The 20,860-nt window shown below is 40.0% G+C and overlaps 1 protein-coding gene and 1 long non-coding RNA gene across 6 annotated transcripts in view; one reads left to right on the top strand and one right to left on the bottom strand.

Annotated features, from left to right (window-relative positions):
- cobll1 (cordon-bleu WH2 repeat protein like 1) overlaps nt 1-17,511 on the bottom strand; it is a 109,983-nt gene extending 92,472 nt beyond the window's left edge. For 3 of the 4 annotated variants that reach the window (XM_008115158.3, XM_008115159.3, XM_008115164.3), the window contains exon 1: nt 17,376-17,510. In XM_008115158.3, the coding sequence (XP_008113365.2) occupies nt 17,376-17,422 (47 nt within the window). In that variant the 5' untranslated portion in view covers nt 17,423-17,510. Of the gene's footprint in view, nt 1-6,622; nt 6,719-17,375 lie in introns of all 4 variants that reach the window. The other variant, XM_008115161.3, reaches the window with a different exon arrangement.
- Nucleotides 17,512-17,760: 249 nt separating this feature from the next.
- Nucleotides 17,761-20,860, top strand: part of LOC134294335 (uncharacterized) — a 43,698-nt gene continuing 40,598 nt past the window's right edge. For both annotated transcript variants that reach the window (XR_010001269.1, XR_010001271.1), the window contains exon 1: nt 17,761-18,103. This is a non-coding gene — a long non-coding RNA (uncharacterized LOC134294335). The remainder of the gene's footprint in view (nt 18,104-20,860) is intronic.

The raw sequence follows: 20,860 nt of genomic DNA, 5'->3' as shown, positions 1-20,860 counted from the left end.
TAGAAACCTTATAAATCGTTTGTCACACAGCAGTCACAAATCTCCAGAGAGCTCCTGGCCATAAATGGGTGCCTTTCCTGATGTCAGCAAAGACACCCACATAACATGGGAGAAATCGGGGGAAAGGAGGGGAACAACTCTTGTCCTTTCTCCAGACCATGTGGGTGCTTTTGCTGGCACTGGCAAGGGCCTATGGTGAGAGTCCGCAGCTCTCCAAACTCCATGACAACTGCTGTGATGACAAATGATGGACAAGCTTAGTGCCATCTCCTTTTCCCCATGCCAAAAAGCACAGGAAAACATGGGATATTGGCAATGGCCAATATGAACAGCACGGCAAGTTACAAATTAGAACCATCCCTGCTATTCACATCTGTCCCAAAGTGTGGCCCTACTCTGGGGTTTCAGTGAAACTCTGAAGATTCCTCAACTACTTCTAATGAGTGGTAAAATTGCGTGAATTGGTTTTACTCTGTACTGGTTGTCTGAAGCCCTTGAACATCGTCTGGACAATCAGGAGTAACTTCTGACTCAATTCAGGGTATGTGGTCCATGATAGACTCTCAGTGAGTCGACAGCTAAATATATGAACTGCCTCTATCAAACAAATGAATGAATAAAGAAAGTTGATCTGAGACTGAATCTTTTTTCTATCATGATGCTCTTTAGCAGCTATTTCATACATTCAAGGCATCAAGGGATGGGCATTTTAATGGGAACTAAACTCTCCCTATGTTGCTTTATTTTATATGATTGGCTAATATTTCAATTTACGGTTACAGACAAAAACAAAATTATTCAGCAGCTGTCCCTGCTTGTGCTTGGAAGACAAAACCAAGGGGCCACATGGTTGTGTGATATTCAGTGCATTCACTCCCACTTGTTAAGACTGCAAGCATTCTTAAAATGCACTGCTGTTGCCAAAAAATAAAAATAAAAAAATCACAGTCTACACCCTAGGTGCATGAGCAAAATGCAATTGCATCTTAAATATATTCAGATTTCTAATTTCATCAAGTCAGAATTTGGTTAAATCGCCAGGTGATAACAGAAAATTTTTAATGCCTCGAATTTTAAAGAATGTCAGAGCATGACTATTCTTACTCTAACACAAGGCAAGCATTGTTCGCACTGTTCTAGGGCTGGTTCAAAGAAGTCCTTTTAAATAAAACTGAGCCACGTTTCCCATACTAACATAAAGTAATTATATTCTCAATACTCTCATTCTTGACATCAATAGCAATCAAAATGGTTTCAAAATATTTGCCCCATTTCCCTGAAAAACACCACATGTTACTTAACTGGATTTGCAGTTTTAGATTCATGGATTGCTAATAGTTATTCATTTTACTCTCATTTGTATTATTTGGACATTTCTGAGCCAACTGGAAGATATGTCTATTTCTCTTTTACCCTTTAAGTGGTCTGAAGTGTTGATGTGATCCAATTATTGTACAATGTATATTGTATATGTTTAAATATACTTTGGTACACCGATTACACATTGTTATTTTTCATTTGTTTTTATTTATTTATTTATTTACAGTATTCATATTCCGCCCTTCTCACCCCGAAGGGGACTCAGGGTGGATCACATTACACATAGAAGGCAAACATTCAATGCCTTTAACATAGAACAAAGACAAGACAAACACGGGGCTCCGAGCTGGCCTCGAACTCATGACCTCCTGGTCAGAATGATTCATTGCAGCTGGCTGCAGCTGGTTGCTCAACAGCCTGCGCCACAGCCCACCACAGTTTTATACCTTAATTTATCTTACCAATACTGCTTTCTGAACAGCTAAAGAGATTTTCTTCCACTACTACCAATAATGCATGCTGGTTACAGGACAACCAAAAGAAGATTAATCTTCATCGGCATAGCATTTTGATATCAAACAAGGAGGCTACAGATTTTAGGCAAAGAATGTACCAACAGGTCATAGCTACACCAATTTGATATTTTTTAACTGCTGTAGCTCCACTGTGGAATTTCCTGTTTTGTGGGACATTCAGCATTCTTTGAACAACAGTATTGTGGAGCTGTAGAACCTCCTTAAACTCCATATGGCCATATCATTCCAAAAGATGGAGCCACTGTTCAAATCAATAAAGTACTTTGGTGGCATTAAGTGCAGAGAAAGGAAATAACAGGTACAATGCAGCTAAGAAGCAGGAAAGGGCTCCTAAGACTTCCAAGCATGAAAACAAATAGAGGCAAGACATTATTGCTAATATTCCTGAGGTTACAAGAGAGCAGGAAAAAGAGAGAGAGCTTTTTGAAAGAGAGAAAGGGATCCCTCTTGAGATAGGAAGTTGGTTCCCAGGCAGTTCTGGATTACGCTTCTATTGAAAGAAAATAAAGTGACTGTTTGTTTTTCCTATATTCAAAATCCTGCATTCCTTCTCCCTCTCTCTCAAATAGATCTTCTGCAAACAGCCACATGTAACTTCTGCCTTTGATCCAGCTTCTAAGAGAACACCATCCATCTTGAGCAAAGTTCTGAGCTGCTCCATCCGCTTCCTCCACATGTGCACATTATCCTCCCACACACTTTTCAACCCCCAAAAAATCCCCCATCAAAGTGCTCTTGATGTTTTCCCACAGCAACACTCTCCAGTGATGAAAGGCTACGTCAGCAACATGGAAGATATTTCAGACATTAGCTATGATGATCTCTGCCAAAACCCAGACATGGCAAGACTGTGAAGGATCACAGCAGTACCATACTGTAGGACTATTTGGTTCTAGCTTGGACTTAGAACCAATAAAAAGTATTGCTAATGGCACTTTCTGCATGGGATCATTTCACCATAAAGCTAAAAAAACACTGTATTAATTTTTTAAACGTTCCCCTTTGAATCATTAATTTCAGCAGAGATTTTCATAGGGAATATGCACACATTGCAGTGTGTATTCAGCTTCCAACTAAGAGGCTGATATGGTAACAAATTTTAGAGAATCAGCAATTTATTATTATGGAAATATAGGCGGGTTCTTAGTATCAATTTAAAATAGGCCTCATGAACAGAGCTTCACAGATGTTACTTGATACCAATTCCAGAGCTCACTTTGCACATAATGTTCTTTCAATAGCTGGAGGGTTCCTCATCCTTAACTTAATTGGTATGGTGATTTTTATTCTAGGTCTGGAAAGTGTTTTAATTATGCAAATTTTAGTTTTGGGGAGGAATTATGGTGCATTAGCTTCTGCCTTTGAATGCTCCATTGCAGGGATAGCACTCTTTGTAGTAATATCTGGCTTTATAAATTGGAGAACAGCAAAATCAAGGGTTAAGTATAGTATTTTACAAGCTGCAAAAGCAGAAAGGGAGCTGAGAATTTTAAATCTGAAATTGGATTTTGTTACTTGTTGTTTGATTTGGTTGTAAGATTAAAATTTATTCACAAACAAGAGATTACCACATTTGGAACCTCATGTTCAGGTGGTATGGACATTTATGGCATGATAAAGCTAAAGTAAATGTTAAGTTTAATTATCATTTCTTGAGAAGTACCCTGTAAAGGATATGGAAGTGCTAAAAACCCTTGTTATACCCTATGATACCATTTTGGGTTGCAAACCAATAATCATTTTAAAGGAAGGAAACAACATTTTAAAATTCTATTTTAAAGGGTTTATTTTAATTGTACATTGTTTTAAGGCATTGAATAATTGCCTATATGTAAAGCCACCTTGAGTCCCCTTCGGGATTGAGAAGGGCAGGGTATAAATATGGTAAATAAATAAACAAATAAACGATAAAAATGCTTGACTTTTGGAACTTAAGCAGGGTTAATGTCGAATTATGTTAAGTGAAGAATTATTGACAGAGATAACATTTTTTTCAATTGTATTCTTATTGACAAAAATATTTTTGATTAAGCTGATAAAGCTGATTTTGAGATGCAAATGTGGACAGATGAGGAACATTTGATAGGTAAGGTATAAACTTTTGTTGAATACTTTGTAATATCCAGATGGAGCAATGGGGGAAATTGTCAAGGAAATTGAAATTTACATTATGTCATGATCTTAAGAAGAATATTTGGTATTTGATAACAGAAAATGTAGCCAAAATACATGTTGAAAAGAGAACAACAAGTAAAAAAAATATTATTTGAAGTGGGCTTATGGGTCTGTCAAAAAATTCTGGATTCAAATATGCAGTACTGCATGATGCAAATGAAATCAAAAATTGATGCTCAATTGAAACCTGAATTGTTTTTGTTGGGCTCAATGGATGATCAGATTGAAAAGTATTGTGAAAAAAATGCTATGATACAAGGCAACAAGATTATTATATGCTCAGAAGTAGAAACATAGAGCTATACCAACAAGTGAAATACTGGTTGCTGAAAGTGAGAAACAAAGCTGAAATATGCAAATTAACAGCATTCATTATGGCCACTGGTGACATTTTCAAACAATTGGGAACTTTTAACTGAAAAGAAAATAATACGTTAATTGTAAGTTTTGATAATTAGTATATCTGGGTTTATAATTATGTATAATTATTAGGAAAGTTGGAAACTGCATGTAAAGTTCTTTTTTCTTTCTTATCAGTCTTTATTATATGTACTTATTCTTTTCCTACTATTTGTTTGGTTTACTGTTGTTTTTTTATCTTTTTACGTACTAGAATATGCCAAATACAATTATTTATTTTACAGTATTCTATTTTTGTTTCAACTTAGGCAAAAGGGTGCCTTTTGCTGTACAATTATGTTCAAAATTACCAAACATTTTTATATTTTCATTCAGTCCCCTACATCCATGGATTCTGTATCTACAGATTTAACCATTTATTGATTGAAAATGTTGGGCTAGAAGTGAGTTCAGTACTAAAACTACTACACTGGCATCCAATATCACACATCCCACACCTGCACTATATATTGCTTTATTCGTGTATGTATTTTTAATGCATAAGCTCTAAAGAACAGGAATGACTGTTTAAGCAACAGTCAGAAAGAACACAAAGAGAGTCATAGTGGCTGTCCAACAAATGTGCAGTTGTCATGAAACAAGTCAAAGCTCAAGCAAGTTTCAACATAAACCCTTTTGTTTGTATTGGCTTTTTATGATAAGAATTAAGTCTGCATAGAACTGGCTTGAATTTATACACAAGGAGACTACCAAAGGTTTAGGAAATGAGAATGAAATTCTCCTCTCTTCTCCCTGCAGTTTACACTGGCATAATGCTTGAACTTCAAAATCCAGCTCAAATGCCAAGTCTTCCAAAAGATCCTCTGGCTTTGGCAAATCTCCAGTGGGAGTTCTTTAAATAAGGGCCACATAATCTTCCATCCAAGCACTGACAATACTCAGCAATATTACTATTCTTCTTTATCCTAACATCTCTCTTGCACCCACACCTACCTTACATTTACCTAAGGATTTTTTTCCTGTGTATTCTAGTCTTGTCTATGCTCACCTGTTCATTATTGTATTTGTTTTCACAGGATAGGAATACAGATATAGAGAAAGAATTGTCTCTACAAGATGAGAAAGAACCCTGGGAAACTGTCTGATATCTGATTGAAATGTAAGCTATGGTGGCATCTCCGTGTATTAAAAGATACGCAAACATGTGAACTGAAACTCAGTAAATAAATAACGTAAACAAATAAATGCATTTTTCTTTAAAACAAAACACTTTAAAATGTTTCCATTGATGGAAAGGGGTGTGATTCCAAGTGCAATACAGTTCCACACACGCACACCCATATAAACATGCTTCCAAGCCTATTTCTAGAACTTGCTGCTTCAAATAATTAGTCCACATGACGGGATTCAAAACTACTATGAAACGTGAAAAAAGATCAGCTATATGGGAAAATGTTCCCACAACATAACAGCAAATAGATCCAATGTAAAAAAAATAAGGAAAATAAGGACATCATATCATGCATTTAGGTTCAGGAAGTGTAGAGAAGGTGATACAATACTACTGTTCTCCATAACTTAACTCCACCCTCAATATATGATTATGATCAGAAAATGCACATCCTTACTTTATTTCAAGTTAACTGCTTTCCACTAGTGAAGGGGTTAAAAAATCAGCATCAGAGATTGTTTTTATTAGGTTATTTATTCATTCATTCAGAGGATATTACTAATATGAACACAGTCCTTTGGGGGATTACACAGTCTTTCCAATAACCTCATTCTGATAAGGTGGCATGGAAAATGCTGTGTTGCAGAAAAACGTTTCATTGGATCATATTTACTAGTCAAATTCCTACGCACACGTTCACCACTCCCTCAAAAAAAAAAAGAGTAAGACTGTGGCTAAGATAAACACCAGTACACTGACAGGAGTCCAGAAAAAACATACTTTGCTCACTTGTGACTTAACAAGACAACAGTGCTGAATCACTTGATTTCACATAGTGGTGCTCTTCCTTTGGAACCACAATATTTTTTCAATCACTATAGCAGCAACAAACAAATGGGGATGGGAGGGGAGATTGAATTGAAAGCTATAAACTTACAAATGTAAACCTATTTCCATTTCAACAACAAAGCAAGAATTGTTGTATGCCTCAAGTATTTTCAACTTATGGCGACTAGGCAAAATTATTCTGGGGTATTCTGGGGCTGAGAGTGTGACTCACCCAAGTTGTTTCCATGGACGAACGTGGAATGAAACCCTAGTCTAACAACTGCACCACACTGGTTCTCAAAGGAAGAAATACTGCACATCACTATTTCTAAAAAAGGAAGGAAGGAAAGGAAGAGAAAGAACATTGTTAATAAATACAATGAACAAGTATGCACCATTAAGATTTTCCGACTTCATACAAATCTCTGTAAGCGTATAACCCTAAAAGCAGTCATTTAAGTGACTGAATGTCCAGTACCAAAAGGGTCCAAAGGCATTTTAATTCAGATTTGTTTCCTATTCGGTTTTTCACAGCAGTCAGTTGCCAACATGAGAATACCATTAGCTGTAAAGTCCAGATGTGAAACAATTCTAGCTATCTTTTTTCAGTCAATATCCATTCTCCATTTTATACAACATATGAAGTTATCTTACAGTTCACAGCACTAGTCCATCTAATTCAGTGACCTGAAGCAGTTCCCATAGAGCTTTGGATAAGATTATTTTCTAGTCGTACTCAATGATACTGGGACTTGACACTGGCATTTTCTGCATGCAATGGCTGTGCCCTATAACAACACATCTTGGCAGGTCTGAATTTACTGTGATTGCTACTTGTCACATTGTAAGCAACAATCTGCGTCTATAAAATGCATTACCATGGCTGTGTAATTTGATAATATAGTATCATCACCATCTTTGATACTCAGACATTCCTCATCTTGTACATCAGTTTCAGTAGCCTTTGAGGACACTTCTCCCCACTCCACTCTTTCCCACTGGCTACAAAAAAATATAGTGAGTGCAAAAAAATTAGAGTGCCCAACAAAGTTCCCCTACAAATTTCATGGACATCATGTAGCCTGTATGTCAGGTCAGACTCTCTCAAATATCTATCCCTCTCTGATGAAAATCAATTCAGTCATTTACACATGATGTAGTAAAAAAAATAAGCAGGCATTTTATCTGCATGTAATGCAAAACTTTTTTTTAAAAAAATTCAACCATACATGCTAAGATCTTTCCAAAGATGTACCACACTATCCAGTGTAAATGAAAAATTTGGGCACCTCTTGGCCCCCCTGCTGAATTTTGGGTATTCCATATAGTATATTCATCTCAACTCCATCTTCCACTTTCAGATGATCTGGTAAAAAGCAGACATAATTCTATTTCTATAGAATTATGGAAATATGGCATAGAAATGTTTTAAATGAGGTTGTAACCCTGTAGTTATAGTGGCTTTTCTAACCAGAGTCCAAAATCTGATCTGGGGAAATGAGCTAAAGCATCCTGTCAAAAGCAAGGGACCTATTCACACAACAGAATTATTGAACTATGATTCCATTTTAAATCTCACAGTTCCATTCAATAGAATCCTGAGATTTATAGTTTGATCAAAGGCACTCTCTGGCTGAGAATAATAACTGTCTATTGCCAGCCACCAATCCCAAAATGCCATAGAATGGAACCATGGCAGTCAACGTGAAATCATAGTGCTATAATTCTGTAGTGTGATTGGGTCTTGCACTCTCAGATGAGAGCTTGCCTGGATTAAGAGAGTGTTGGGGAGGCTCCCTTCTGCGTCTTGTCACCAACACAAGTGCAAATAGTGGGGACATTGATCACAGAATTCCTAAACAAATAAGGTCAGGTTGGCTCCTTCTGTTCTATTATGCAAGTAGGCAACTCTCTTGACAAATAAACAAGCGAGTTATGGAAGCGTTTTGTTTGATTTAGTTGATGTTTTATGTTTTTATTGTAGTGTTTAGACTGTGCTTTAATCTATTTCATTGTTATGTCTTAATTAATGCACCCAGAGCATTTTTGTAGCTGAGTGGCGATTAGATCCCTGGTGTCCAAATTTACAGTCCAATGTTCAAAACACTTTACCACACTGACTAGTAGCCTTGAATCCCAAAAGTGGTATATACATGACATAAACAAATAATTAGATGCTGTTCTTATTGCATATATTACTAGACTTGGAGCTGCACCTGGATGTTCGGGTTTTGGTGTGGCCAGGAGTGCATCTGCACAGCTAAGACTAGGGAGCCAGCTGCACCCATTCCTGGGGATGTCATATCTGGTTGAAACACATAAGCCTAGATAACATCCTATATGGATTACTGTAACACATGTCAGTTTAAGAACTGTAGCAAATCCAAAATGCTGCAGCCAGTCTGCTGACTGGTGCTAGTTACAAGAACATGCAACTCTAATGTTGCAGCAATTTCATTAGGAACCAACCTGTTTCTCGGCATAATTCAAAGTGTCAGTTATGCTCCTAAAAGCTATTTGAAGGATTGGATCTCCTTTTCTTGAGACTATCAGACTTTATGATCTTTCCAAAACTATCTCCATTCAGAAGTCTATAGGTTTATGGAGAGAGCCTTCTTAGTGGCTGCTGGACTACCTCCCACATTTAGCCCTCTCTACTCTCTTTTACTGGGCAGGCAATGACTTTTCTATTTACGCTGGCCTCTAGCTCTTAACTCACTGTAGCCAAAAAATCTTTTAATTTTTTCCTCCTCTGCTTTTTTTAATGACTTTTGAACTACTTTGATTTTAATATTTTCTAATACAGTAGAGTCTCACTTATACAAGCCTCGCTTATCCAACCCCCTGGATTATCCAAGCCATTTTTGTAGTCAATGTTTTCAATATGTCGTGTTATTTTGGTGCTAAATTCGTAAATACAGTAATTACAACATAACATTATTGCGTATTGAACTACTTTTTCTGTCAAATTTGTTGTAAAACATGATGTTTAGGTGCTTAATTTGTAAAATCACAACCTATTTTGATGTTTAATAGGCTTTTCCTTAATCCCTCCTTATTATCCAAGATATTCACTTATCCAAGCTTCTGTTGGCCCATTTAGCTTGGATGAGACTCTACTGTAGTTCTTTATTTAAAAGGTTTTAGTTGTATTTATTTTAATTTATTTAATTTGATGTGAGTTGCCAGAAAGGCAGGGTATAAATTAAACAAATAAACAAGAGGTAGACCAGCAAAAGAGGAAGGAATATAAAATCACCGAGAAAGGAGAATATCCAAGTACCTGAATCAAGGCAGTCATCCCTCCACATTTGTGGTTTTGACATTTGCAGATTTCATTATTCACAGATTATATTAAAATGTTATTAAGAAGTGGAAGCTAGCCACAGAGTTGTGCTGAAAGACCTAGAAATCCCAGAGCAATTTCTTTATTCACCATGTTTCACTTTTGCAGGGATCCTATACCCCAAACTTCAGCAAATGTGTAGGGCTAACTCTGGTTACTTTCAATTCATGAATATTCCACACCCTGCTTATAATTATACTGTATTCTTCTTCTAAAGGCATCAGAAGGATCTTACATATAGCTCACTATTTAGGCCAGTGGTTCTCAACCTGTGGGTCCCCAGGTATTTTGACCTACAACTCCCAAAAATCCCAGCCAGTTTACCAGCTGTTAGGATTTCTGGGAGATAAGGCCAAAACATCTGAGGACCCACAGGTTGAGAATGACGGATCTAGGCGATGTTAAGGACTGTCTTCATCATCACACAAAAACCACACATGCACTTTCTGATGATTTATTACACTCTCTGGCTCTGTTCTGCTCTCCAAAGTACAGAACATGCTTTTTGCATTACTGCCTTATTTTTATTTACTCGCCACCATTGTTTTTATAGAGCAGGGAGTATTTGAACTCTCAATTCTTTCTTTTGTATTACAGAATGTCTACTCACTGTATTTCAGCATGGATAATTAACAATAAGCAGACACAGCTGCCACTTTCCAGTTTCTTGTTCTGGCTCTCATAAATTACAGCAGTTTCCTACAAGAAGTTTCAACTAATCCAGACAATTTAGAAATATCCCTTCTCAACAATTAAACCTTTTGAAATGGACCCCATGCCACAAACCAATTTCATTTTGTTCCATTTATTTCATGTATATGTCATCTTTCGTCCTAAGATCCAAAGAGAAGCCATTAAAAACCTTAGCAGTATTTTTAAATCCCCATATTAAACAGTATAAAGTATTTAAGATATATAAAAACTTAAAACATATATAAAACTCCCATCCCAATAAGCTTTCCCCCATACACATTAAAAACATACTTAAACAAAAAAGTCTATAAGGTAGAGGTAAAGGTTTCCCCTGACATTAAATCTAGTCATTGGGGGTTGGTGCTGAAGAGCCAGCGTTGTTCATAGACACCTCCAAGGTCATGTGGCCAGATGACTGCACAGAGTGCCATTACCTTCCCCCACTCACATTTGCATGTTTTTGAACTGCTGAAAAAAGTCTATACCTGTCAGCAAAAAAGAAAGCAGTCTAGTTTCTCACTGAATGGAGTTCCAAAGGTTGGAAACAACCATTGTGAAGGCTCTCCTTCTGTCCTCATCAACTGAACCTGTGATGGTGGCAGGACCAAAAGAAAGTCTTCCCTGAAGATATTAAAACTCTGACAGGTTCATATGAGGAAACAGTATTGCAGATTGTCTAGAGATGTGCCATATAGGGCTTTATAGTGCATGACCAATACTTTGAATTCTGCCCAGAAGTGAACTTGTAGGCACTGAAGCTGTTTCAACATGGGATGTATATATTCCCTATAACGGGCCTGGTTCAGCAATGCAGCTACAGCACGTTGGACCTGCAGAAGTTTCCAAACAATTTCCAAAGGCAGCACCACACAGTCTGCTACAGTAGTCCAAAAGGATGCAATGATGGCATGCGTCACTATAGCCAGATTTGATGTCACAAGCAGGGCCGTAGCCAGAAAAAAATTTCGGGAGGGGTTTTGAAAATTTCAGGGGGGGTTGAACCCCTAGCACATACCCCTCCCCGCTACAAACCTGTCAATATCTGCTTGAGATAGTGCCTGGAGGGACTCTTAATGTTTTGCATCTCATAGACTTAGCATGGGGATTTGGTTAACCAGTTAAAATTCATGAGTAAACAAGATTTTTTTTATAACTTGAAAAATTTCGGGGGGGGGGGGTTGAACCCCTAAACCCCCCCACCCCCCCTCGCTACAGGCCTGGTCACAAGTGATCTTTTCACCAATGCTGAAACGTGGGCATCCAGGCTCAGAGTTGAGTCTAGAACACCAAGCTATGAGCCTGAGATTTCAGGGGAAGTGTAACCCCATTTGGTATATGTGGAGTCTCTGTTCCCTGATCTGCCTTCTGAATGACTAAGAACACCTCTGTCTTGTCTGGATTAGCTTTGAATTTGTTTGCTTTCATTACTGACAGCAGGGAATGGTTCAGTATTAAGACAGTTTCCTTCCCTGTCTCTCTTACCAAAACGGTATTAATACACGAAGATATGAATGAACATGTTCTGGACTGTTGCTTTAAAAAAAAAATCCTATCACAATCTGCAAGAAAATGCAGACATTCTAACTACATATTCTTGTATGCTCCCACTACACTTGCACACAAACACATTGCAAAAGAGAAGTTAGTTTATTTCCAGTGTAGCGTGTACTACCTTGCACACTTTTTGTTGTCTACACCGTTATAAAGCGGCATACATGGAGAAAAGAGACCTGGGTTACTATAATCCAGCTATGTTGTCCTTGGTTTCTCAGGCTCAGAACTGTAAGTTTGTCATTTAGTATTTTCAGACTGTCTGGCTGTCACATGCTGAACTACCTGTTCTTTGTTTTGTGTACACAAATGCTGGGTACAATCAGCACCATTGTTAACTCTTCAGATACAGTCTCTTCAGAGGGGGAAGTGAAGGAAACTGCCAGACTTATTTGGGCCATCAAAACATATCCCAAATGCTTTTCAGTGTCTGCAGCGTATCCCTAAATCCTATGCAAATAGCGCTACATTCCATTCCCACATAATACAAGGAGGAAAATAACTTTGTTGTAAAGCGGAAGAGACAGATTTTCCATTAGGCTATGGATGTTTCCCACATATACAAGGAGTAAACATACGAGCAAGACACCTGGAAGGAGGAAGGGCTAAAGATGAATCTACACTGCAGAATGAATACAGTTTAACACCATTCAACTGCCATGGATCAATACTATGAAATCCTATGGGTTTCATGAGGCACCAGCACTTTTGGGGGGAATGGATAAAGACCTTGTAAAATAACAGCTCTTGTGGTTTTCAAAGCATTGAGTCGTGGCAGTTAAGGTAGTGTCAAACTGCATTGATTCCAGTGTAGATGCACGCCATGAGTGACCCTTGAACAGGTTTTCCTATTGAGAGGAAAGAGCCTTGCTGCCACAGACCAGTTTTTAAAGCTACAACCCTATGACTGCCTACTTGGAAGACATTTCTGAACATAAGCAGAAATTACTTCTAATTCAGCACGCAAAGGATTTTTCTGTTAAAACTATTATGTTCCCATGCCTTAGCACAGCAAGTAAATACTCGCCCTCTAGTGAAGTTAAATAATACAAACTTGGGTGTGCTCATAATGGAATGCACAAAAGTGGTGCCACATATACAGTCCAGCAGTTGCAACCCTGTATTACGCTGTACTTGCTGTTGTAATGAAGGCAGAAGGAAGGACTGAGCAGCAAACATTCCTAGCGATAAAATACTAGATGTCAGAAAACAGAGGAAAACAACCAAGCTGCATGCAAAGGGATATCTGAAAGCAAGATCACTGGAGCCTATTCAAATGAATTCCATACTTAACATGCATATATCCCAAACTAGAAATCACCTAGAGAGGCTCACAATGGAAGTAATTTGAGCTCTCTGTGTTGCATTTTATGATACTTAGATATGCCTCACCAGGACCTCTATGCGTCTGTTATCCCGGAAGTAACAAATGAGCTCCACGTTGAAAAGATCAGGTGCATGTAAAGTGGCGCTTTCTGTTTTAATTCCCTTGGAACTCGCTCTCCTTAAAATATGATTCAATAGATTATGTTTTTACTTTCAGTAACAACAACATTAGAAGAGGGAAATAAAATGTCCTTTACTGTGTTGCACTACTAAATCACCTACATAATGAGCCATTTTTTCAAGTGTAATAACTACACTACTTTTATTAGAAGCATAATGTTTCCCACCATTAACATTCCACATGCTTTCCTGTTAGAAAAAGAGAGAGAAGGATTTCCTCTGGACTGTACATATTACTTCCCATCCACACATGTGCTAATGGCTGTTTGTAATAAAGCCAAGGAGGTTTCAAACTTGATGCACAATCCCGAATTTTCTAAAGTATTTAAAATACTCAAGTGCAAAACAGCTGAACCAACTTCGCTTTCCAAAACCATGGGGTAGTGACTTTACTGAAAGTGTACAGGATGCTTTGAAAGGTGTCTTATTCACAAATATCCTCTGTCCACAATCCTTCCCCTGAGCATCTACAAAGTGTCTGTGCTTTTAAAAAATAAAGACTTCCCCCACCCATATTTTTATAAACACATCTTATTATTCCAGGGCACAGAGAGAGACAAAACAGAGCAGAACAAGTCCCAAATTCTATTCACAGTCCCTGAGAAGTGATTGCTACTAGTTGAACTTTATTCCAAAACACAATGAATGCCAAATAAACATTTGTTTGTCATGTTTTATGCCTTTTCAGTGACCCATGCAGCCCGATTTTCTACATGTCTGAGCTGAACTTAAAAGCCCCACCAGAGTCCAGAGGAGTTTACAATGGTTTCAAGGAAGCACAAGCTGAGGCTCCCTTATCTGGAAAACTAGAATCTGAGATGCTCAACGTCATCCACATGGGTGGCTGAGAGAGTCTGAAAATTCAATGCACACAAACTTTGTATCATGCATGCGTCACATTGTTCCAAATATTATGTATCAAATAAACTCCAGGCTGTGTGCACAAGGTGTCTGTGAAATATACATCAATTTTGTGTTTAGATGTGGGCCCTGGCACCAATATGCAGGCAAATATTCCCAAATGGCAAATCCGAAACATTTATGATCCTAAGCATTTTGGATAAAGGATGATCACTCTGTGGGCATAAAGACAGGGAGAACAAAGGTGCATCCTGGCATGGGCAAACTTCAGCCCTCCTGGTGTTCAATACTCAGAAATCCCAGCCAGCTTACTGACCGTTAGGAATTGTGGGAGTTGAAGTCCAAAACTGGCTGCAATTTTAAAAAAATAATTTTAACAATGTTATACGTATTTTTAGATTTGGCTAGACTTAGGTTTAGGCTTAATGTTAGATATGTTGCGGCTGTCGGGTTATGTTACTATTTAACTTTTTATCAGTTACATTGTTATAGTTATGAATTTACTTTTGGGATTAGGAAAGGTTATTTATGTTGTCTTTGTTTAATGTATTATGGTATTGAATGTTTGCCATTTGTTGTTGGAAGCCGCCCTGAGTCCCTCTGGGGAGATAGGATGGAATATGAATAAAATTATTATTATTATTAAAACACCTGTAAGGCTGAAGCTTTCCCATCCCTGAATTAGAATGAATGCAGTTTGACACAGCACTTGAGCCACCATGGTCCAATGCCATGGAATCCTGACAGATGTAGTTTTATAAGATCTTTAGCCTTTGTGTTGAGACAAAGGCTTTCATGGCTGGAATGAAAGCCTTTTCTTCGTTTTCTTTTTCCATTGTGAATTGGATGTTTGGGTGGATGCTGTTGAGGTGGTCCAGTATATAAAGAACACCACTCAGGAAACAGAGGAATTCCAGAACATGAATCAGTCAGGGCCAGCTAACACCTCTCAATAAAGGATTCTCCCCCCCCCCCCATAGTAAGCAGCCAGACCTTGAAGCTGAAAGGTCAATCAGTGCAAATCAAGGTGGCCAACTGCAACATTCACATCTGCCTCAAACAGACAGGAGTTCTTTCTCCGACACTGGACACAGATATATAAATTTCCTTGCTTAAAAAGGGTAAAGGTTTTCCCCTGACGTTAAGTCCAGTCGTGTCTGACTCTGGGGGTTGGTGCTCATCTCCATTTCTAAGCCGAAGAGCCGGCGTTGTCCGTAGACACCTCCAAGGTCATGTGGCTGGCATGACTGCATGGCGCACCGTTACCTTCCCGCCAGAGCGGTACCTATTGATCTACTCACATTTGTATGTTTTTGAACTGCTAGGTTGGCAGAAGCTGGGGCTAACAGCGGGCGCTCATTTGATAAGTGAGACTCCACTGTACCTCACAACCTCTGAGGATGCCTGCCATATAGGCGGGTGAAATGTCAGGAAAGAATGCTTCTGAGACATGGCCATACAGCCTGGAAAACTCACAACAACCCTGTGATTCCAGCCATGGAAACCTTCGACAACACATTCACACCTGCCTCCAACAGACAAGAGTTCTTTCTCCCACCCTGGACCTTCCACAGATATAGAAACCTCCCTTGCCTAGTTTCCAATATACCTCACAACCTCTGAGGATGCCTGCCATATAGGCAGGCGAAACATCAGGAAAGAAAGCTTCTGAGACATGGCCATAGAGCCTGGAAAACTCACAGCAACCCAAAACAGAAGTACAGTAGTCTCACTTATCCAATGTAAATGGGCCAGCAGAACGTTGGATAAGCGAATATGTTGGATAATAATGAGAGATTCAGGAAAAGCCTATTAAACATCAAATAAGGTTATGATTTTACAAATTAAGCACCAAAACATCATGTTATACAACAAATTTGACAGAAAAAGTAGTTCAATACGCAGTAATGCTATGTAGTAATTACTGTATTTACGAATTTAGTACCAAAATATCACAATGTATTGAAAACATTGACTACAAAAATGCGTTGGATAATCCAGAACATTGGATAAGCGAGTGTTGGATAAGTGAGACTCTACTGTACTTCACAACCTCTGAGGATGCCTGCCATATAGGCGGGCAAAACATCAGGAAAGAATGCTTCTGAGACATGGCCATAGAGCCTGGAAAAATCACAGCAACCCAAAACAGAAGTACAGTACCTCACAACCTCTGAGGATGCCTGCCATATAGGTGGGCGAAACGTCAGGAAAGAATGCTTCTGAGACATGGCCATAGAGCCTGGAAAAATCACAGCAACCCAAAACAGAAGTACAGTACCTCACAACCTGGGCTGTGGCGCAGGCTGGTGAGCAGCCAGCCTGCTGCAGCCAGCTGCAACAAACTACTCTGGTCATGAGTTCAAGGCCAGCTCAGAGCCTATGTTTGTCTTGTCTTTGTTCTATGTTAAAGGCATTGAATGTTTGCCTTATATGTGTAATGTGATCCGCCCTGAGTCCCCTTCAGGGTGAGAGGGGCGGAATATAAATACTGTAAATAAATAAATAAACCTCTGAGGATGCCTGCCATATAGGCGGGCGAAACGTCAGGAAAGAATGCTTCTGAGACATGGCCATAGAGCCTGGAAAACTCACAGCAACCCAAAACAGAAGTATTTCCCTCAGACTAAAGGGGGGGTTTAGTTCCATGGGCATTTCCGACGCCCGGGTCAGCTGAGGAGAAACCAACGCGCACACCCCCCCCCCCCCCGCCAAAAAAAATGGACAAAGGCTCGCTCCAGCACTTTGGAGGGAGTCTCAGCTGGCCAGACTTCGTCCCACTTTCAGCTGGGAAGCAAGTCCAGGCTGACCTCTTTCCTCCCGCCTTTCTGTCGCGACGCTGCCCTCAATAAACCCCGGTAGAAGAGCAGGAGAGAGAGAGGGTGAGAGGGCGGGAGAACAAGTCGCGTGTGAAGCGGGCAAGTTTCTCGTGTCATTCGGGAAAGCGAGGGAGGGGCTCTATAGGTGCAAACCTGACAGAATGGAGTTGACCTTGTGGCCTCTTCCCAGTCTGAGAGCTGGCACTTACCCCGAAGGCGGCAGGCGGGTGGAGGCGGCGCACGCCTGGCTGTCCATGCCTCTCTGAGCAGCGAGAGGGGCTGCCTCTTCCTCCTCCTCTTCCTCCTCCTCAGAGAGGGTTCCCCGTGGGGCCCACCATCCTCCAAACCACGCCTTGGAAAACTTCCCCCGAGAAACACAAGAGGCCTCCAAGCAAGAGAGCCGCCCTGTGAGGCTTTCCCGCTCTCCCTCAAGAGGGAATAGAGTCTTTCTTTCGCGCTTGCTTTTCTCTCCTTTCGCCCCACAAACGGCTGGAGCAGCTGTTCCCCCGTCAGGGGCTGCTGTCCTCCATTCCCGCCGCTAGGATGCCGAAAGGGAAGGCGGGCGGAGAGAAGGAGCGAAAGGAGGAAGAAAGGAAGGGGGCCGGCTGCAGGTGGGAGGAGCGGCGCCAGGCCCCGCCATCTGCTCTGCGCGCCTTCCTCTCTCCTGTCCACTGAGTAGGGTCTTCTTAGGTTGGTTCTACAGTGCCAGGTCGCCACTTGAAAATTGGCTTAGGTGTGGAGAGATCATCCCTGTCAGCTGCAGTGAGAGCAGAGATGGGAGTACCCCCAATTTCCACAGTAATTCTGAAGAGGCAGATCAATTGGTGGTACAAAATAAGACAAATGCAACCACATAGACTCCCAGCCATATGCCTATTAGAGCAAGAAAACCACAAAGAATGGTCATCATGGCTAAGCAGACTCGACCACACTGTCAGTAAGTTAGATTTTGCCCCTCTCAAGCTAATAATACCTTCCCCATTTCGGCACATTTCGGCACATGTTGCACTTTGCCTGGGTTCTATGAATTAGTCTCCAGTGTTAATATTGTATGTTTTATGTTGATTTTAACGATTGTTTTTACTGTAATTGATGTTTTTATTGGATAACTGTTTTATTGCTGTGTTTTGATATTTGATTGTTTTATCGGGCAAGGCCCCATGTAAGCCGCCCCGAGTCCCTTCGTGGAGATGGGGCGGGGTATAAAAATAAAGTTATTATTATTATTATTATTATTATTATTATTATTATTATTATTATTATAAATTTTGGGGCTAAAGTGTGCCCAATTGTTTACCACTGGGTTGACACTGGGTTGTTGTATGTCTTTTGGGCTGTGTGGCCATGTTTCAGAAGTATTCTCTTCTGACATTTCGCCCACATTTATGGCAGGCATCCTCAGAGGTTGTGAGGTATGGATAAACTAAGGCAAGGAAAGGAAAAAATATATATCTGTGGAGAGTCCAGGGTATGGCAAGAGTCCTTTGTCACTGGGAAGCCAGCATTCATGTTGACACTGCTGCACAAAATGATCTTATGATCATAGCGCAAGCTACCGTGTTTCCCCGAAAATAAGACAGTGTCTTATATTAATTTTTGCTCCCAAAGATGCTCTAGGTCTTATTTTCAGGGGATGTCTTATTTTTCCATGAATAAGAATTCACATTTATTGTTGAACAAAAAATGAACATTTATTATATACTGTACAGTAGTTGTCATCACAAACCAGCATAACCAGACCAATTGTGAATCCTATCAAGAATTTCTTGTTACTACCATTATTTCCATGTACACCACTCTATGGTACGTACATTTACCAATCCTGCATGCTCTGGTGTTCTGTTTGGCGGGCATGCTTCCAAACAAAAACTTTGCTAGGTCTTACTTTCAGGGGAGGCCTTATATTTAGCAATTCAGCAAAACCTCTACTAGGTCTTATTTTCTGGGGATGTCTTATTTTAGGGGAAACAGGGTAGAGCCACTCCATACCTGGCTAAATTTAAATGCAACGTGGGCATGGAAACCTGCCTCTTTTTTACACTTCCACTATATATTAGAAAACTTTTTACCCGGGCTAGATTCGAGCAACTCGACATTAAGTCTAAGCTAGGTAGACGTCAGAAGATCCCCTATACGAAGAGAGCCTGTGGGTGTCGTGAAGCAGATGCAGAAGTGGAGGACTCAGAACACTTTTTCTTAAAATGTCCCTATTACAACAGGATTCGATCTTTCTATTTAGAGCCTCTGCTGGAGAACCATACTCATTTAGAGAATAAGGAGAAATTGCACATCCTTCTACAGGGTCCAGATAAAAACTCTATTTTAAAACTGACCCTTTTTACGCAAAAAGCGCTGGCCATCCACGAGAAGATGGAAGCAGATAGCTGTGATCCTAATGCCAATAACAAAATCCACATTTAAAATTTACTATGGACAAGCCACTAGTTTTACTTACCCTTGCCCCCGCTTAAACCTTACCTTAAGGGAATAATTAATTTTAATTTTAATATTTTTATTCTGTATTTGCACAACTACCTAGGAGTGGGTTGGTAGGCTAGTAGGCCAGGATGCTTTGTATCTATACATGGTTTTACATGGTTTTACTGTATGTATGGGTAAGTGTGTACATTTTGTATGTTTCACATGTTTTGATATGGTCAAAATTGACTAATCAATAAAGAGTTGTTGTTGTACAGTGCCAGGCCTATAGCCAAGGGGGGGGGGGAATGGGTAAGGATACAAGATAGGTAAGGTAAAGGTTTTCCCCTGACATTAAGTCTAGTCATGTTCGACTCTGGGGATTGGTGCTCATCTCCATTTCTCAGCTGAAGAGCCGGCGTTGTCCGTAGACACCTCCAAGGTCATGTGGCCGGCATGACTGCATGGAGCGCCATTACCTTCCTGCCAGAGCGGTACCTATTGATCTACTCACATTTGCTCCAAAATTGTGCTTATTAAAACAGATAAAATCCCAACAGAAGACTTCATGGATTATGCAATTGACAAATTATATAAGAAGCTGTGGGCCCCTGGTGGTGGTGCAGTGTGTTAAAGCGCTGAGCTGCTGAACTTGCAGCCCAAAAGGTCCCAGGTTCAAATCCCGGGAGCGGAATGAGCGCCCGCTGTTAGTCCCAGCTCCTGCCAACCTAGCAGTTCAAAAACATGCAAATGTGAGTAGATCAATAGGTACCACTCCGGCGGGAAGGTAACGGCGCTCCATGCAGTCATGCCAGCCACATGACCTTGGAGGTGTCTACGGACAATGCCGGCTCTTCGGCTTAGAAATGGAGATGAGCACCAACCCCCAGAGTCGGTCACGACTGCACTTAACATCAGGGGAAAACCTTTACCTTTTACCTATAAGAAGCTGCGGCCTTCCTGTCTCCTGCGCCTTAAATGATCAAGTGAAAAAGAGTGCAAGACAAAGAATTTTGGACATAGAAGCACAGAAAGATATAGCTACTCTCAGTGGGGTCGCCAACCTAAAATGGCTGAGCCAATATAAATGTACCTTCCAAATTGACAAGTATCTAAAAATCCAAATGCCAAAACACTTTAGGGAGGTATTTACTCGAACTAGATTTGATCAGCTTGATACAATGGTTAGATATGGGAGATTCAACAACATCCCTTATAACGAACGATTCTGTATCTGTGGAGCACCTGAAATTGAGGATTTAGCACATATATTATT

This window comes from Anolis carolinensis, chromosome 1 (genome assembly GCF_035594765.1).
Source record: "Anolis carolinensis isolate JA03-04 chromosome 1, rAnoCar3.1.pri, whole genome shotgun sequence".
NCBI lineage: Eukaryota > Metazoa > Chordata > Lepidosauria > Squamata > Dactyloidae > Anolis > Anolis carolinensis.
The sequence above is the reverse complement of the archived record's forward strand: the minus strand, read 5'-3'. Positions and strand labels throughout refer to the sequence as shown.